At 35.8% G+C, this 20692-nt stretch overlaps 1 protein-coding gene across 2 annotated transcripts in view; it reads right to left on the bottom strand.

Moving 5' to 3' along the window:
• Positions 1–14411, bottom strand: part of LOC115985153 (helicase protein MOM1-like) — a 40665-nt gene extending 26254 nt beyond the window's left edge. Inside the window, exons 1-8 of one of the 2 annotated variants that reach the window (XM_031108119.1) lie at positions 14254–14411; positions 13480–14081; positions 12681–13284; positions 11971–12055; positions 9170–9315; positions 8785–8978; positions 8460–8590; positions 2609–2893 (exon numbers count right to left, since the gene is read on the bottom strand). In XM_031108119.1, the coding sequence (XP_030963979.1) occupies positions 2609–2893; positions 8460–8590; positions 8785–8978; positions 9170–9315; positions 11971–12055; positions 12681–13284; positions 13480–14023 (1989 nt within the window). In that variant the 5' untranslated portion in view covers positions 14024–14081; positions 14254–14411. The remainder of the gene's footprint in view (positions 1–2608; positions 2894–8459; positions 8591–8784; positions 8979–9169; positions 9316–11970; positions 12056–12680; positions 13285–13479; positions 14082–14253) is intronic. The other variant, XM_031108122.1, reaches the window with a different exon arrangement.
• Between the last annotated feature and the right edge of the window lie 6281 nt (positions 14412–20692).

Raw genomic sequence — 20692 nt, 5'->3', positions numbered from 1 at the left:
ACAGCTGCAATATGGAATCCTATTTTGGAGAAAATGGAGAAGAAGCTATCTGGGTGGAAGCGGCTCTATTTATCTAAAGGTGGTAGACTCATGCTTATAAAGAGTACTCTCTCAAGTCTCCCTACGTATTTTTTATCTCTTTTTACTATTCCTAAAGCTGTGGCGGCTAGATTGGAAAGTATTCAAAGGAATTTTCTGTGGGGGTCTTCTGAGGGGAGTTTCAAGTTTCCGTTGGTGGCTTGGGATAAGGTGTGTTCTCCCGTTGAGAGGGGCGGTTTAGGGATAAGAAATGTGGTGTCTTTTAATCAAGCTCTTTTAGGGAATTGGCTATGGAGATTTGGTCATGAAGCTACCCATCTTTGGAGGAGAGTTATCTCCTCAAAATATGGTGAGGATCTAGGGGGGTGGTGCACTAAAGTCTGCAGGAGGGCTCATGGGTGTGGTCTTTGGAGAAGCATTAATGAAGGGTGGGAGAGATTTTCTAAGCATCTATCCTATGAAGTGGGTGATGGTACTCGTATCCGCTTTTGGCATGATAGGTGGATTGGTGAGAATTCTTTAAAAGATCGCTATCCTGTGCTTTATGCATGTTCAGCGGTCAAGGATGCTTGCATCTCTGAGGTTTTGTGGGCTCCAGAAGGGGGTTCTGTTAGAGTGGAATTTAAGGTTTTATAGAGCGTTTGAAGATTGGGAGTTGGCTGCTTCTTACTCTCTTTTTCAGCTTATCCATCCTCGTATTCCTCGAGGTGATAGGAGAGATACTCTTCGCTGGGGGCTGAAAGGGGATGGGAAGTTCGACACCCGATCTTACTACCATGAGATTCGGGGTGCCTCGAATTCTTTATTTCCTTGGAAGGGTGTTTGGAAACCAAAGATTCCTAAGCGCATGGCTTTTTTTCTGTGGACTGCTGCTCATGGTCGGATCCTCACTTTGGATAACCTCATGCTTAAGGGTCGTCCTCTAGCTAATTGGTGTTGTATGTGTTGCTCTGATGGAGAGTCGGTAGACCACCTTCTTCTTCATTGTCCTATTATACATTCCCTATGGGCTTTCATGCTTCAGGCTTTTGGTATTCATTGGGTTATGCCGGGTTCGGAGGCGGGTTTGTTATCTAGTTGGCATCAATGGCTTGAGAAGCATAATTCAGAAATTTGGAACTTGGTTCCAGGGTGCTTAATGTGGATTGTGTGGCTGGAGCGAAATCGTCGATCTTTTGAAGATAAAGAGAAAACGTTGGAGGAGTTAAAGATTTTATGCCAACGCAGTCTATTGGAGTGGTCTCAGTGCTGGGGTTTTACTGAGTGTTCTTCCCTCTCTGAGTTTATGCCTTCCCTTAGCTTAGTTTCCTGACTTCTCTCTTGCTATTGTGTTGTGTAGTGTTGTGCTGTGTTGCTGTTTTTTTGCTGTTGTGTTGTGTTGTTGTTCATCATCATGAACATCTTGTACTTCTCTTTTCTTTTTTTTTCCTCTTTAATATAAGTTTTCTAATTACCTATCAAAAAAAAGAATTTTCCCAAAGTTGAAGGCAACATAGAAAGCTACTTTCAATTAAATAGTCTTCCAAAAGAATGCTATGCTATAGAAATAGGACTCCAATGCACTATCTGTCCTGTTATCCCCATAGATGACGCTTCCAAGGTGTTTCTATCTGCGGCTACCAGGAAATGGAAATTAGATATTGTATTCATCTACACATCACATGCCATAGCAGGAACAAACTCATCTCCCATCACCAATTGGAAATCTGACAGATCGTGAAAATATCTTAATTTTCTTTCATAAACCCACAACATGACTGCATCCTACTAAAGCAGATGTCCATTTACCCCAATCTTCAACATAATTAACTTTCACTAGACTCCAAAGTTGATCTCATTCCTGGGCATACACTGTCACCAATTTCCTAGAAAGCTTGGCTGAAAACACTCAATTTTTCTAATTCCCAAACCTCCTGTCTTAAGTGATAAACAAGTTATTTTCTAATTCCCAAACCCCGTCTAAAGTGGTAAACAAGTTATTTTCAACCAAAAGGTATTTTGCTCATTCCCAATACCTCCCCAAATCCCATTTCTACAATCTATTAGCCAGCTTAACAGGAAAAGTAAACAATATAGGAAGGCATATTAGAGAGAACTATTAATGAAAATAAGTCCCCTGGATCTGTATCTTCTTCCACCTTGCTAATCCACGTTCATTCCTTCCATTAACACATTTGAAACTAACCTAGACTTAAAGAGAACCATAGTAGCAATTCCAGCTAAGTGATAGCACACCTTACAACCCAAGAATCTGCTTGGTGTCCCTCTCTACTATTGATTTATTTAAAAGGAGGTTAGGCTTTTTTTTGTATTTTTATTTTTTGATAATTAGGTGGTTAGGATATATTTTGCTGCTAATAATTTAAGACCAAAAAAAAAAAAAGACTTAGGACAGAGTAGGTCCTTGGGGTCATATATTCATGAATAAAAACAGTAGCCAAAGAACAACTTTAATGCATACATATTCAAAGATAGGCATCTATAAATATAAATGTTAAAGAAATTTCATGAAGATAAAGCATCAACAAAAAATAAGATAATTTAAATGTAGTCTTGTTTCTGGGGGCACCTTATCTACTCTAGAAGTTGACCTTGCTGTTCTGCGACGATTTTCATAATCTCTAATAAGGCCCAGACCTTCAGGTGAACATAAAAATGAAGCATTCTCCAATTCCCATGTAGCATGCTCATAGTCTAGACTGCGCCATTTCACAAGCCATTCGTAGTGGCAACCTAGATTATCACCAGCAGGCCCCTTATGATATTTATCACACTCTCTGGGAGACAATAACAATAACAATCTTTTTTGCAGCAAACGATGTGGCAATGTCCATACTTGCTTCCACTTCACAACCTGAAGAACAAACACATATGATGGAATCAATTATCCAATTTGTTCCCACTTATCAATATCAGATTTTGTGTGTGTTTGTGGGGGGGGGGGGGGGGGGGGGGCGGGTTTAAGAGAGTGAAAAAGACAACAAAAATCATATACTATTCATATACCATATAATAAAATTTGGGTCTTCAAAGCTGTGGCTGTTCCATGTGGCTATCTTCTCTCTATGACAAGTGGTTACACTCTCATTATTTATTAAGATAATTCAGTACAAATGAAGCTCTATTACCAAAAGAGCAAGTGATGATTTAATTGTTAGAATAGTTTGTTCCAACTAAAACTCATTTACATAAGTTCCAAGAAATTTTAAATTCTGCTCCAACTAAAATTCTATTACCAAAATTTTAAGAAATTTAATATTATAATAGTTTATTCCAAGTAAAACTCTATAAACTAAGTTTCAAAACGTTTAAAATTATACTCCAACTAAAATTCTATCATAAAAAATTTCAAAAAATCATATCATATTCTATATAATAAAAGTTTGGTCTCAGAAACTGTGGTTGCACGAAATGGCTAACTTCTCCCTATGACAGGTAGCATCACTAGAATGGTCAATTGTGGATGGCTGCCCCACGCTACATGATGTGGTGTCTATGGAGGAAGATGAACAACCGGAGCTTCGAAGATACAGAGAAAACTACGCCTGATCTCAAATTATTTTTCCTTAGAACTTTGATAGATTGAATGTTAGTTTTGCATAGTTAGTCTTTTTGGTCTATTATTGATTTGATAGATTCATGTAATTTGCATGATTGATTGATAGTCCCCATTTTATACTCCATGTATACTTTGGTGAACATTTTTTTGATATCTATAAAATTTCCATTACTTATCAAAAATAAAAATACACATTTTTTTTTAATATGTAAATTGAATAGTTTATTAGAAGGAATGAATACTCAAATTCAAGCGCCCCTAAAGAATTACATACAAACACTAATGTGGTCCAAAAAATCAACAATGGAAATACATGGCATTCCCCCAATGAGCCCAACCGAAGTACAATATGCAATGATCTCAAAAACTAGCCTTAATCTCTTGCATAAATTGCTCTCCATTCTCAAACGTCCGGGGGTTCCTCTCCCTACATATAGTGCACACAATGCAATGCCGATTAGCTTGCCACACAAGATTATTTCAGTGAAGCCCAAACAACCTCTCCAAAGGGTCAACAAATATATCACTTGGCTTGGCATCACCCAAATGACTCCAAAGGTCATAAGTGCAAAAGACCAAAGTTACCTAACTGTAGGACAGTGCAGTAACAAGTGCTCAACTGTTTCTTTTTCTTTGCTTTTTTTTTTTTTTTTTTTGATAGGTAATAGATATATTCATTAATAAAAAAGTACATCATATTCACGATGATGAACAAACTGTACTTGAAACAAATACAAACAAATCAAAGAGAAACAGAAACAGATTGCAGGAAATCAAATACAGAAATACACTGCATAAAACCCAAATACGAGACCATCCAAACAATGTCCCAACTAGCAAAGACTTCAAAAATTATATATCTAATGACAACCATTAGCTTTCGTTTAATTAGGTTGTCCATGGTCAATATGGGAATTCCGTTGCTGTTGATACGAAGAAAGCTACCTTATGTGGAACCTTACCAACCCAGACACCTTTACAAGGGATTGTAGATGTGGGTGCATGTCTCAAACATGCATAACAAGATCTAACACTAAACTGGCCTTTACCATCTGGGTTCCAAACAACACAATCCTCATTCCTTTCTACAATCAGCTTAGAGTAAATCAAATATATCATTGGTGTTACATGTGCAAATGTAATGGTGAATTAGTTGACCATCTCTTTCTTCATTGTCTGGTTGTTATGGATTTGTGGTCTATAATTTTGGGTTTATCTGGAGTAAGCTGGGTTATGCCGCAATCCGTTTTGGGTCTCCAAGCGTGTTGGAAAGGCAAGTTTGGTCATCATCAAAATGGTTATATTTGGTTAATTGTTCCCCATTGCTTAATGTGGTGTCTTTGGAAGGAGAGAAATAGTAGGTGTTTTGAGGATAATAAGAGATCCATACTAGACCTCAAGTTACTTTTCTTTAGAACTTTATTGGATTGGTTGGTTGCCATGCAAAACCAATCATTCCCTTCTTTTATTGATTTTCTTGATTCTTGTAATTTTTGTACTTGATTTGTTGACCCCTTGTACACTCCCTGTACTAGGGTATTCCTTTTTTGATATCAATAAAACTTATTACTTATCAAAAATATATATATATATATATCAAGCCATTCACCCCTTGAATGTTCCAATCAAAAAAGGGGAACAATTAACCAAATATAACAATCAAAATATATATATATATATATATATATTCCAACGTCTTCAGGCTTTTGGTATTCATTGGGTTATGCAAGGATCAGTGGCAGGATTGTTATCTTGTTGGTATCAGTGGCTTGGGAAGCATATCTCGAATATTTGGAATTTGATTCCAGGGTGCTTAATGTGGATGGTCTGGTTAGAACGAACCGTCGCTCCTTTGAGAACAAGGAGAAGACGTTGGATGAGTTAAAGGTTTTATGCCAACGTAGTCTTTTTGAGTGGTCTCATTGTTGGAGCTTTACTAATTCTTCGTCTCTTTTAGAGTTTATGTTTTCCCTTAGATTATCTTTCTGATCTCCCTCTCCATTGTTTTGTTGTTTGTTTTATTTGTTTCTTGTTGTTTATCATCATGAACAACTTGTACTTGTCTTTTTTTTCTCATTAATAATAGTTCTCGTATTACCTATCAAAAATAAATAAATATTTCAATACCAACTACTGTCAACCTCTCCAAACATAATGAATGAATGCACTGAAGCATCCTTATCCACTGCAATAGAATATAACTAAGGGTGCAAGACCTTCAAAGACAAATCTCTGCACCAGACATCATGCCAAAACCTAATCCTTTTTCCATTCCCCAGCCTAAAAGATGCAAAAGCAGAAAATCTATCCAACCAACTTGAATGCCTTTCCACAAACTACAACTATGAGGTCTCCACACTACTGCCGTAGACCAAGCACCCCAATGTTCCCCATATTTTGGGTTAATGACACCACGCCAAAGTTGCTCACAACTCCATATCTCTATAACCACTTACCCAGCAAGACTTGATGAAAGGTGGTAACTCGTCAAACCCCTAAACCCCATATTCAATAGGAGAGCACACATTATCCCAGCATAGTAAATGAAATACTGCATAACCATCCTCCCCAAACCACAAGAAGTTGCATTGGATCCCTCTCAATCCTATTAGACAAGTATAATGAAATATTGAATAGAGGTGAGAAATAAGTAGGTAAACTAGCTAAAGTATGTCTGAGAAGCATAAAGTGGCCTCCTTTAGACAAATACAATCTCTTTCACCCAACCAACTCCTCCTCTGATCTTTCTTTTTTATAAGCAACTGCTTCTCTAATATTTCTAACACCACATTCCAAACTGCAATAGATACATATGTGGGATATACAGTTCTCTTGGGACTTTAATGATTGAGAGGTGGATTTGGTGGCTGATTTTCTTCATCTATTGAGTTATCATTTCCCTTGGACTACAGGTAGATATGGGGGAAGATTCTTACTTGAGACAATCTTACAAGGAGAGGATATACTATAATGGAACGGTTACAAGGAGAGGATATACTATAATGGAACGGTGTTGCATTTGTTAGTGTAGTGGGGAGGGGTTGGATCATCTTTTGATTCATTGCACGGAAGCTTATCAATTGTGGTATTTTGTATTTAGATCTTTCGGTATCTCCTAGGTCTTACCGGAGGTGCGTGAAAGATCTTTTGTTTGGTTAGAGGAATTAATTTGGAAAACACTAGGAAGGAAATCACTAGATGTGAGTCTTCAAGCTCGAGACCAATCAAATAGATTGCCAACAATAGAGGCTAGGAGTAGGTCCTCTGAGCTCTCCACATCCTCAAACATAAGATTGTTGTGCTCCCTCCAAATGCACCACATCAAACATGGTAGCGCCAAATTCCAAATAGCTCGACAAATGCTTTCCTAACTAATTTATTCACCCAAACAAGAGGTCTATCACTCTCTCTGGCAAAACCAAAGAGACTCCAAAAGATCTAAAAATAAAACTCCACGGCTGATAGGCCTCCCCGCAATGGATCAAATAGTGATCTACTGTCTCCCCACTACATCGGCACATGCAACAACAATTTACCATAGTTTAGCCTCTTCATCTCAAATTACCACTAGTAAGCACCCTCCCCCACCAACCAATTATTCACCTACGTGGCCAAAAAATTTGATTCTCTTTTTCTTTCTTTAATTCTTTCATTTTACTTTTTAAAGTTAATTCGAGAGTGAGAGGATAAAGCCCATCGGCAAACTTCCAAGCATACCCCAAAAACAGTATCCTAACTCCTAAGGTAGTTTAAGCAGCTATATACTATCACTCATCCTTCCTCCTTCATAACGCAAGGTTCATCCAAAAGGCCTAAGTTTGTTAGAGAAATAGAAAGATGATTTTATGGGTTGTACTCTTGTGTTGTATAGGTGGTACTCTTCTAGAAAGGGTAATTAAGTTTCTAGTGGTGATGTGTCCCTACCAGCTATCCCATTCAAGAATATTCATTTTCTTATTGCAACCACCCTTAACTATATAAGAAATGAATAGCAAGAGAGTTGGAATCAAGAATTTCCAAACCCTTTTCCCATTCATAACAAAGTTTACTTTCTTTTTTTCTTTTTTTGGGTATGTTTTGCTAAGTTATTTTGAGGATAGAAGAGAGAATAAAGCCAATAAGTGAACTCCCAAGCCCATCCGAAAAGTAGTATTCTAACTCCTAAGGTAGCTCAAGTACTTAGAAATCATCCTCCATCCTACCTCCTTACCAAATTCACCCACATGGCCCAAAGGTTTTTTTTTTTTTTTTTTGATAAGTAATAAGATATATTGATATAAAGGGGACACCCTAGTGCACAGGGAGTGTACAAGGGAAAAGAAATCAAATACAAAAATTGCAAGAGTCTAGGAAATCAATAAAAGAGGGGAAAGATTTATCTTGCAAAGCAAACAACCAATCCCTTAAAGTTCTAAAAAAGAGAAGCTTGAGGTCAGGAATAGATTTCTCAGTATCTTCAAAACATCTACTGTTCCTCTCCCTCCAAAGACACCACAATAAGCAATGAAGAATGATGGACCAAATATAACCATTTCGATGACGACCAAAGCTGCCTTGCCAACACCAGCCACATGGCCCAAAGGTTTTCGTTTCTATCTTTCTTTTTTTCTCTTTTTCTCATTTTCTCATTTTTACATTTTAAATTTAAGAAGGGGAGGATGGAAGGATGAAGCCCAGGAGCTTTAAAGTATTAATTAATTAATTTTATTTATAAAAAATTAATTAATTAAATTATAAATTTTAATAATAAAAAATATAATAAAATTAAAAATTAAAAATTAAATAAAATAAAATAAACCAACAACAACAACAACTTTAATGATTAAACAAGACCAATATTGCATCTAAAGATATAAGAAACCTGGTGTTTTCGGTTGAATTTCGTAACAAGAGATGGAGCTTCAAGAATGAGTTGACTTTCTGGCACCCAACGATTATGAACATGAGCCAGACCTTTGTATTTAACAAAAAACTGCTTCTGCTTTTGCAAACCTAAAACCAAGTACCATAAGGCCAATCAACATTATCAGAAACCATCATGACCACCCACAGCAGTATGAATGCAGAGCATGACTAGAACTTTAAGAAAATGATTCAAAATCAATTAACAAGATTTTGGAGCACATGTTAAAGATTAAGCAAACTATTAACAAGAAAGCCTGAATTATCTAGTATTTTGCCCATACCATCAACATCTAACACCTCCACTTCTCTTTCATCCCAGATTGACTCCACACCCTCTGACACTGAATGTACACCTGCTTCTATCTTCTTCCTCACACATACAGGACAGTGCCAAACTCCAAGGGGAACATCTTCCAAAGGAGGATCTAGACAAGAAAGATGGTAACTTCTTCTGCAGCCTCTTCCTTCACAGCACCTGAAAATTAACTTAAAAGATAAGATTACAACAAAAAGTATGTACATCACATTTGCGTACGTGTGTACATAGCTACATTAACAAGAAAACATCTATTAAATTGGCAGAGGCATCAGGCATGGAAATAGAAAAACAACAGGCATAGAGTCCAATCATAATGATATATAAACCAATTGAAAAAGGTTACCCACAATAGCTTCCCGCCAAGCTTGCAAGAAAGGCATATATTTTGGTCACTTTCTCTTTGAAGATCTACAGAAGATTCCTTTTGCTGCAAATAATCGTTGCGCTTTCCAGAATAACCAACTGTAACATTGTCTCCAGGTTTCCCTCTATCCTAATGCAATACATTTAGAAAAATGATATTCATAACAAGATCAATGACTCATCTGGGGAACATGTAAAAAAATCATCCAGTAAATTCATAAGTAAATTGTGACGACATATCCCACCTATTTGATAAGTAAAAATAATTCAGCAAGATCTGAAATAAGTAGATCAAAGAGGAAAACTAGGACTTTAATTATGGTGAAAAGAAAAAAAGAATACTTCCTAAAATAAAGATAAGAAGATAAAGGTGGCTACATTGATGAGCAATTTCAGTGCTAGGTATCAATAGCTTTATAGGTAAATTTATATTGATGCGCTCACAGACATGTTCAGATCAGCTTGATCCCCATAAGCAATCAAAACTACCACAGCAGTAAAAACAGCAACAAATCTGGCAATTATCCTTATTTAAAATTGTACAATACAATACTATTTCTTAGAGGCTTCAAAACAACTAGAGAAGACAAATGCATATAAATTCACCATATCAGATCTGTAACTCACTTTTTTAAACCTCTAGGGAACCAAGAGTAACCAATCACTGAGCACTAGACAAGTGATACAGCCATGAATGGCAATTTGTTACAACTTCGCAAATTTGTCCATTCAAGAGTTCTTTTATGGGGCCCATGTGTGAACTGTGAAGTCCAATTGAAGTCAAAGTCACATGGTTTTACAGGTCTAGTCACATGTGCCCCATGGTTTCATGGGTCTTGCCAAGGTCAATTGCAAATACTCTCTTTGGTTGATGGAATTGATTTGGAAAGCACTCATCTAGCATTTGAAATTTAGTTCCGTTGTGTTTAACGTGATGTATTTGGAGGGAGCGAAATTGGCAGACTTTTGAGGACATGGAAAGCTCCAATGACCAATTGCTTGCTTCTTTCAGTGGCTCCCTTTTTGACTGGTCTAGGGCTTGGGGACTCACCTCTAGTGATTCTCTCCCTTTGTTCCTTAGTTCTCTCCTTTGTAATTAGCTTTTTCTTTGTTTTTTCATTTCTCTTTTTGTAATCTTTGGTCTGCCTTACGCTCCTTTTGCATGAGGTAGCTTTCTAAATATATATCTTTCATACTTATCAAAAAAAAAAAAAAAATCAACTTGTAGTGTGGTTTTTCATTTAACAAGTTATGGTCAGTTTTGTATTCAAGGGCAAACTATAATTTTGGTAGTTAGTCAAGTATACAATTTTCAAGGAGATCCTAAGTATCTTATATTTTCTTTTCTTTTTCTTTTTATAGATACAGTAAGGTTTCAACAAAAAATCAAATATTTTCCCTTTTTTAGTGAACCAATATACATTATTGAACCCTAACCCTTCTCAAACCTTATACCACCACAAGCAAATGATAAAATTCACCAATTTTTCCTACATCAATAAAAAGATGAGTGCCTCCATCATTTCATCAAAAACAAGGGAAACAATTCAATCAGCTGCTTTTTTGACAATAAGATGGAAGCATCTGTCCCTAAAATAAAATGACATATACAACTCATCTTGAAAGAAGGACAATGATACACATGCTTATTTATCTAAGGGAGATTGTATGTATCTAAGGGGGGATAAGCTAAGACTTATTAAAAGTACTCTCTGCAGTTTGCCTACTTATTTCCTCTTTCTTCTCCCTATTCTAGTGAAGGTGGCTAAACGTATGGAGATATTACAGAGAGATTTCCTTTCGATTGGTATTGGTGACAACCCAAAAACACCTCCAATGAAATGGTCTAAGCTTTGCAAGCCAGTGCAGCATGGCAGGTTAGGTATTCGGTGTTTAAGAAGGTCTAATTCAGCTTTGTTAAGCAAATGGTTGTGGAGATATGGAACGGAGAGAGATGCCCTGTGGAGGAGGGTTATAGACGCAAAATATGGGAATGAATGGGGTGGTTGGTGCATATTGCAGTTCTTGATTGGTGCTATATGTGTAAGAGGTATGGGCAATCAGTACCATCTTCTTCTTCACTGCCCTATAGCCTATGAGTTGTTTGGCATTCATTGGGCTATGCCACACAGGGTTATTGAGTTTTGGCTTCATGGCGACGAAAGTTCAGTCAGTATCAAAATCTAGCTATCTAGAGGTTCGTACCACACTGTTTGATGTGGTGGATTTCAAGGGAGCAGAATGCTAGATGTTTTGAAGGCTGTGAACAGTCTATTCTCCAGATTTAGTCTGCTTTCTTTTTTACCCTCCTTGAATGGAGTTTAGTATTGCCAACATATTCATGTTGTTCCCCTCCTGTTTTAATTTATTTTTGTAATCTGGGTTCTTGAGTCTTGCCCCTTTAGTACATTTCCAATGTATTGGGTTGGCCTTTTTATTAATAAAAGTTTTTGTTATCTATCAAAAAAAAAAAATATATATATATATATATATACACATACTAATCACCAGGAAAAGAGATGCAAGGACAAAGAAGTGCCATATCAAAGCATAGGCAGAAAAGGAGCAAAAGTTTCATATTTGAGTACATTTAGTTTTAATCTATAAAGCCAGGGCAACAAAGAGATATATAGAGTTTATAATAATCATTTCTATCTTCCATATAAGGGGAAGGCCAAGGGAATCTGGAAAAAAAAGAACTGGAAGTACAGTGAAAAGAACAGGAAAATAAAGAAAAATAAACAGAAGTTTTCCTTCTTTTTTCTGTAAATGAAAATAAACCAACCTTATTAATGGAAATGTCACGCAACCCCTGGCTCAACTTCTTGTTGCAAGGGCAGAACTCTGGCTTCGTCGAATCATGATCCACTCTGCAAAACATGCAAGATAAATGAAAAGCAAAAACATACAGGGATGTATATATTTTAAGGAATGGCATAAAATCGCCTGGATAACCACTTGTTTGCCACCTGACTTGAGCAAATCTGTAGCAATATATTCCAGAACAAGCATACACAATTATATCACAACTTATAGGCATCAATATAAAATGCCAATTTTACAGTTCTGTTTCAATTATACACTAACAATTCTTTTATTGGTAAGTTACACACACTCAGGGGGTCTTCTGTCCATGACCTAACCCTCCACCTTGCCCTTACAAAGGAAGGAGGTGCCATTCAAGCTAAAGCTCAATGGCTCAATTATACACTAACAATGAAACTAATGATTAAAGATTTTTGGTATCAGACAACTTCCACAAGTTGTCCGAAGTAGAAGGCAGTGAGCATCAGTCAACTTCCACAAGTTTCAAAATTCTCACAAAATAATATCTCATGCTGAATGCGATGCCAATGACGAATGGAATTCAAAATCCACACATCTTACATATAGTAATAGCAAACATATATACAAATAAACACAGTGATTGTCATAATTAACAGTAAGAATTTTGCGAACTGCCACCCATAGAAAAAATGGATAACAGATAAGCACCTTTGCCTCTTAAAACATGTGCCACATGTCTCAACAAGATCATTTCTTTCACACGCAGGTGGCATTGAAGAGATGGCATCAGCTATTGGGGTGCAGGTATCTTTTCTTGCAATTATAGCAGAAGTATCAGAACCCATTTCCACTGACTTTCTTTTTCTATTATTTACAGGTACGACTTCCTGACACTTTCCTGAGTCACCGTCAAGTGACCCTCCTTTCAGTGTGGAATCTATCAAATCGGGTGTCTGTAAATTTTCCTTTACAAAACAATCTGCCTGTACCCTTTCAGGACCATCACTCATTGCTTTGGCCATGGCATTATTAAATGACGAAGAATCACCACTCTGAGAAACTTCCATGCCATCTCCATCATCAGACCTGCAACTTTCAGCAGAAGAGATATGCCTCTGGCTTGGGTGGGACAATTCCACTCCACTTTTATCTTCTAATTTTCCCTTTGCAAATTTGTGTACACTAGAATCCAATCCCACCAAAGTTTCCTCTGCCGGTTCCTCCTCCTGCCTTCTACTACATTCGCCACCCCCACGATTGCTGCTACCTCCCTGGGAGAACTTATCCAGCCTATTCTGCTCCTCGTGATGCGCTACAACTCAAGCAAAAAAGAATACAAATGAGCAAGTTAACCTATTCAGCATTTTAATTATAACAATACAGTTTTACACAAGCAAACAATACAGAAGTTTCTGGTGCTTTCACTCCACTAATGCCTAGTACTAACAATAATCTACTTACTTACTCCCCATAAATGAACACGGACAAAAGAGAAAACTCATTTTACCTGCAGCATTGACCCTCTTTGGTTGTTTTTTGAACAATGCCCTATAAGCCCGAGCATCCATTCGCTTTTTTTTCACCGGTTCAGCAACAGATTCATCCTCTTCTACACTTTTCCCTAACTCTTTAGTTTCCATTGTCAACTCCTTCACACTCTTCTCCTTCTTTTCCTTCTTCGGCTTCGCCACAGATGAGCTTGAGCTCTTCCCAGATTTCTTTGATCCAGAAGAACTCGACTTGGTAATCTTCTTACTCTTAACAGATCTCCTAAGAGAACTCAGCGTTTCCCTCTTCTCAATCCTCTCAGATTTCCTCTGAATCGGCGTACGCTTCTCCTCAAGCCGCTCAGATTTCCGAATAGTCGGCGGACTAGGGCTCGGAACCTTCGTCCTCTTCGACGATGAAGTTTCTCTAACAGACCTTCTTAACCCAGACGTTGCCGCAGAGCCAGCAGAGGTAGTCGATTCTTTACCACTGCTCTGCCTCACTTTCGAATTGTTACTCTCATCGTCTTTAACACTTCGACTAGGTCGAGTCTCGTTTGCCATGCCTTCAACTCTGTGAAAACATTTCGTTTCAGATTGACATTGTCAGATGCTCAAAACCCTAAATCACGCACAAACAACACCAGAAAACACTCAATACTCACGCACATTACGCAATCACAGAGAATTCAAACCGAAACCCTAATTCACAAAAAAGAACGAAATTTCAAGCACATACAGTTCCATCTTTAGAGTAAAATCAAGCATAAGAAACACGTGAAAGTGTGACTAACCTGCATGCAAATGCGGATATTGAATTATTTTCCAGGGAAAATAATAATCCAGATTTTTAGTTTTTGATTTTCCGAGAAAAAGAAGAGAAAGTTTATAAGTTAGGTTGAGTGTTTGTTTGGTGCTGGGAAAATTAGAATATAAACGCTGTTGTCAAGGTTGATGAGAGAAGTAGAGAACTTACTGAAACTGAGAACCTTATTTGTTTCGTGACTATTTTGCCCTTGTTTAAATGACCAAAGCGTCCTTAAATGATAAGAAGTTGTCTCCCGCACGGTGGGGGTTGAATCGGGTGATACCGAAATTCTAGTTTTCAAGCTTCCCGCCGTACGAGGCATGGAATTTGGCAGGTGCTTCTTAAATTCATTTGCTATAGGTAGAGAAACAAATTGCTATTGATTGTTAGATTCGATAGACTATTATTAATGTTTTTCTTTTCATGATTTTGATTAATAAAAGTTTTTCAATTAAATAATTATAAATATACTTAATAATTGGATCTTATTAGATTAATTGCATATATATATATATATATACTTCTTCTTTTTTAAGAAGAAATTTCTTATATACTTCTTCTTCTTCTTTTTTAAGAAGAAAAGCAAATATACTTGATTGATAAGTTATAGGTAATATCAGTAATTAACTGATCTTAAGGAAAATGTAGTCAGATCAACTCAACTCATCGTGCCAACTTGGTCATTACAGTTAAGCCCACATTTGTCACCATAATTTTGCTCGAAATTATGGGCAAAGGTGAATCACTAGTCCAAAGAGTTTTTCTAAAGTGCTAGAATCAAACTCCAGCTCTTTTACTGTCACTCGAGACATTTACTTTGGAGCTGAGTGCCCAATCACTCTGTCAATCCCATTGGGTTATTAACTATCATTCAACTCTTATAACTTGTTGATTCTCAAAAAATAAACTCTTATTAACAATCGTTCATAATTTTGGTGTTACAACTCATACTCAAAGAATTTCTCTTCCCTTTTCTTTATAATAATAGGATAATATTCTAATGAGCTTGGCTCAAATCATTTTGTGACTAGTCTAATTGAAAGTAATTCAATAAAAAAAAATCAAAATAATGAGATTATGAAGTTAATTGAATACTATGTATCCGTTTGGATACACATCCACGTCCACGTTTTCAGCTCTAGCGTGTTTTCAGGCTTTTTTTTTTTTTTTCCAGCCGTAGTTGTTGACCAATTCTCTCGTGAACAGTGCACCCATGCACTATTAATGGGACCCATAAACTTAATTTTTCAGCAACTTTTTCGTTAAAAATTAGTCCCACGGTACTCTTCACACATTTAAAAATTATTTTGCTATAGTATTTTCAGTTTTCAGTTTCAGCAAAATAAGTTTTATCTAAATGGACCCTATATGAATAAGTAGTCAATCACATAAGTTATTCCACAAAATCTTGCAATCAAAGGGAGGCAAAGTATTTGAAGAGCCATCTGATGTCGTAAGCAATGAAAATTCCTCCAAAAACAAGTGTTGTTGGTAACTTTTTGTCTCACTCCTTTCCTTTGATGCTCTCATTGCCCTTTATAATGTTACTTAAAGTATACTTTTGCAAGATATCATTGGTTGTTACTATCTTAGTTTTTTTTTTTTTTGGTTGTCCCTGCGAGATATCATTGGTTGTTACTCCCAAAAAATTCCACTCGAACAAATAAATAAGTAATTTGTAGAACATATCCTTAGAATTACGGGATTATTTTTGTTCTATTTTACTTCTTTTTTTATGCATTCAGGACTAATGTTTTTATGTGTTGAGAACTATTAGATAGTATGAACAAATGATTGATAACCAATGTATGGGTAAATTTGAATCAAAATTAAATAAAAATATAATAATTAAAATTCTAAAAGTGGATGCCTACGCATTGTTAAGAATGAGTAGCAAACTTAACCAATTCATAATATAAAAAAATGTTTCAATTAAATTTTTAAAATTTTGTAATGACTAATTGATTTAGGGCACATTTAGCACATTGAATGGAGACTACACTATAAATATTAATATTTATTAATATGAACAAAATAGTGGGTTTTAGTTAACTTAACTGATAAAGCCTCTGATGATTGAATGAGATATCTGGGATTCAATCCCCGTCTACACTAAAAATTAATTGGTGTCTTGGTCTAATGATAAAGATAAAAAATTATAGAAGCGGACGCTATAGATTAAAACTCTATCAAAAAAATACATGAACAAAATATGTTGTAGAAATAACTATTAATATTCTTAAGTTTGGTTGCTATATATGAAAACCCTGAAAAAGATGATACATAATAACTATTCACATTTTTAAGTTTGGTTGCTATATATGAAAAGCTTGAGAAAGATGATACATAAAGAAAATTACTGATTATGGGATTTCTATGTAAACTGAATTTTTTTTTTTTTTAATACAAGATAGAATTCTACTCTAACTTAATCTAAGTGTGTAAGTGTGTGAAGCTCCCTCTTGGAGACTTGAACCACGGTCCTTACCCCCCAGACTCCACAAGTACTTATACTTGTGAAGTGATCATTGCAGCAAGGGTGTGCAGTAGTGTAAACTGAAAATTGGTGTGATATTTGACTTGATATACATTCATGTAAACTGAATTAATTATGGGATTTCTATGACTAGGTCAATTAGGCTTAATTGGTGATTACCTCCCTTCCTTAACAAAGCAAATTGCATTTGATTTTTATAATTTAATCTTGTTTTCTTTGAAGATATATTTGGACCTTGTGCAATTGGTTAAGTTAGCTAGATTGACATAAATCAACTAAACTTTTATAACTAAGATAATTTTCCATAGTTAGTTTGATTTTAGTAATTGACATTATTGATTTTATTTGGTTTGATTTGATTCAATTTGCCATTTAGTTTTGAATTTCAATTCCAAACGTGTTTACTTTGTGTTATAATATGGTTATTGAAATGAAATATTTCCTTATGCGAGTTATTTATTGTATTCAATGCAAATATTGTATGATCAGGAATAACGATCTACCTTCATCCAAAAAAAAAAAAAAAGAAATAAGGATCTACCCTAGTAAAATCCTTAATTAAATAATAACACAAATGAAGGTCGGTCCGAGGTTTTGTGCATAACAGATGTGTATAGTGATTCAAAATAGTAAGTTAGGAACGGTTTGAAAGATTTAAGAAAAGTAACATCTTGAGTTTTAGAAACTCGAGATCCATATTAGAACCCGAGTACGAAAGACTCACGTCGCAAGTGTAAAATTACCACATAGATCTCGAGTCTTTAAGACTCGAGTTTCATGCAAAAAAAATTTCACCTATAGTGGCGTTTTTAAGCCTTACAGTGACGTTTTAAAACCCTATAGCGACATTTTCTTGCAAAAAAAAAAAATTATAAGTACCAAGTTTAAGGAGCCCTATAGTGGCGTTTTTAAGCCCTATAGTGACGTTTTTAAGCCCTATAGCGGCGTTTTTCTACAATTTATAGAAATCGAGTCTTTAAAACTCAATTTTCACGTCGATTTTTTTCTCACTTTTAACCCATCCTCTTACAAATTGAGACTTAAAAACTCGAGTTTTATCTTAGAACTCAAGTTTTAGACACTCGAGATGCTAGTTTTCAACATTGTTTTGAAACGTGATAACTAACTAAATTTTTTAATATTTATTGTTATTTAGAAAAAAAATTCAGGTCGGTCCATTTCATCATGAAGGCTTGAGTGTTTGACACTTTCCCAAGCTTGTATCCTGACTTTCAACCTAATGATAAATGTATTTTTAAGTTGGACCCTTGCATAGGGGTCAAAATCGGCTATTGGACCTAAAATAAAGCAGTGACTCTATGACCCACCATAACTTTTGAGTTAGTGGTTTAGTCTCGAGCCTATAGCTAGGATGGGCCCATATTGAACAAATGCGAAGAGAGCCATTAATATAACGAATGTGATGACATTCATAGGCAATAGGTATTTATAGGCGTATACCCCTTATGAAAATATATATACCTATTATGTTCCAATAGTCACAACTTTACCCAAAATACTATTTAATTAATACTTTTCTACATAAACAAATCTCACGTATAAGAATCAACATTATCCATCAAGTGAGTAGTTATTGCATGTATGAAGGTGTATCATATTATGACGTGATCACTCATCACAATTGTACACTAACACGGGTTCTTATTAATTAGACTTTCTTCGGTCTATAAATTAGTTTCTTAGTCAATTCTCCAATTACCTATTTTAGCTGAGTAATCCTTTATTCACTTGTAGAGAAATAGTGCCAAAAATTGTATACACCCCATTGCAACCCTTTTCATTATATATATTTTCATTATTTTAACTTTTTTTTAGCATTAAGTGTAAGAAAAGTAAAATTTGCATGAGTGTAAATTCAAAAAAATGGCATTGACCCTAAAATTAATATCTCGAGTGGTCATGGAGCAATTAAGGGCAAATTGGTATTTTTCTTTATGTTAAAACAATGCCCAAATCATTGTTTTATAAGGCCTTAAATTTGATTGGTTGATCCATGATCTAACTGGGGACACGCACTCATAAGATTATCCTATGTTAATTTTGTTTGGTCCTAAAATGATCAATTAAACTCTAGTCAGGGAAATCGAGGAAGGCGGCCCGCTCGAAGAGGTCGAGGATTAGACACTCCTCGGGAGACTGGAGACAAACCACCAAGGCCATAAGGTTGAAGTCTGAGAAATAAAGTAGAGATGTGCAAGCAAGAGAAGGGGGAAGCTTCTAGATAAAGCACCCATCACCTCCACATTAAATGCACTATACCAACCCAGTTATCACATTAATGGCAGAATGACCCCTGAATAGTGCCCCCACAACCTGCATTCTACTATACCACCTCCACCACCAGTAAAGCAACGATGTGATAAGTATCCAAGGAGGAATCGATGACCATCCAAGTGGAGGGCTTGAATGCAACCCTAGTAGTTATATATAGGAAGGAAGATCCTCCTGAAAGGTAGATCGAGATAATCAAAAAAGGAATAAGTAGAAAATAGAGAGAGAAATTAAGAATTGTGAAACCAAGAAGTGTGTATCCCAAAGAACTGTCGATCCTTGGCCAACTCGAGGAAGAACTTGAATAAGAATCTTCATCTTTCTTTTTGTTATTCTCTACTTAAATTGTTGTCTTAGCCAACTTTTTTTCTTTAAATTACTAAGAAAAGCTACTATTAAGGCTTGAAGGGTTGGCCTTGATAATCTACCTCTACAAATTAATTGTATTGGGCCTTCATCCTAGCCCACCCTTAACTAGTTTGGGCCAGATCGTTGGATCACACCCCTTACAAATACAATTACAATGAATACATGCTCAATAGTACATATAATATATAATTTCATAGACAAACACAATAAATGTCTATTAATGACGGCTATAATAGTCAAAATTAATATTTAGACAATAGATATAAAAGAGAGAAACAAATCATATTATGTTAAACTTTCATGTGCATTGCACAATTACTAACTAGTTTTTTGAGTTTGGTGAGAGAGTGTAATTAAACATGTTTGTGTGTTTAGCAATTAGTTTGTTTTTCAAAAATATATATATATAAAAAAAAGTCCCAAGGACCATGGATGACCCTGGGGCTCCAAAACATCACTTTGTGTAGTCTTAGGAATCCCTATAACTAGTTCACCAACCCCACTGTAAAACCAAATTTTTTAACAGTTTATGCATTTTTTCATTACACATCACTCCTCACAACATACATGGATTCATCGGAGCATACCGATCCACATAGGAATTTCTAGGATTTATTTGCATTCATCATCATTCAACTTAGTAAAGATCTGTCAACAAGCATCAATCTTTTGGAGAATCTGTATAACATGGTGAAGATTTAAAGGTGGCAATATGTGATCAAGGCAAACCATACGAGCATGAAGGGTCGACAGTCCATCCGGTAGCCATCAATTGTTCAAATACCAAGAACGCATGTAGTTTATTTTCAAATTCTTTGCTGATAACTCTAATTTTCCCATAGCATGTTTAGTTAGGGTTTTTGTTATCTTTTGATAGTATGAACAAAAAAAAAACCAAAAAAATGTTTTATTATAGATCTCTTTTATACTTTGATTTCCATCATGATAGTTCTTAGATTTTGGCATCTCATGTTGATTTCCATGATCATGCACTCACATATTACATGAACTAATTCTTAGGATAGTAAATCCTTTGACTATTTGAATTCATATGTCGTACATATAATCATGTAGATTAATATAAGCATGTCATTCACATTATTTAAAATTATCATACTACGATTTCATCCATCAAATAGTAGTTGTGATGGGACCGACGAAATCAACTGCAGAAGAACCCAATAAGACAGACGAGGTCATTCTCTTAGACGAGCTCAAACCAATGCCCACGTCACCGACAAGGATAGCAGGACCATTCAATACCGCC

This window comes from Quercus lobata, chromosome 1 (assembly GCF_001633185.2).
Source record: "Quercus lobata isolate SW786 chromosome 1, ValleyOak3.0 Primary Assembly, whole genome shotgun sequence".
Lineage (NCBI taxonomy): Eukaryota > Viridiplantae > Streptophyta > Magnoliopsida > Fagales > Fagaceae > Quercus > Quercus lobata.
Note: the sequence above shows the minus strand (reverse complement) of the source record. Positions and strands in the feature narration are given on the sequence as shown.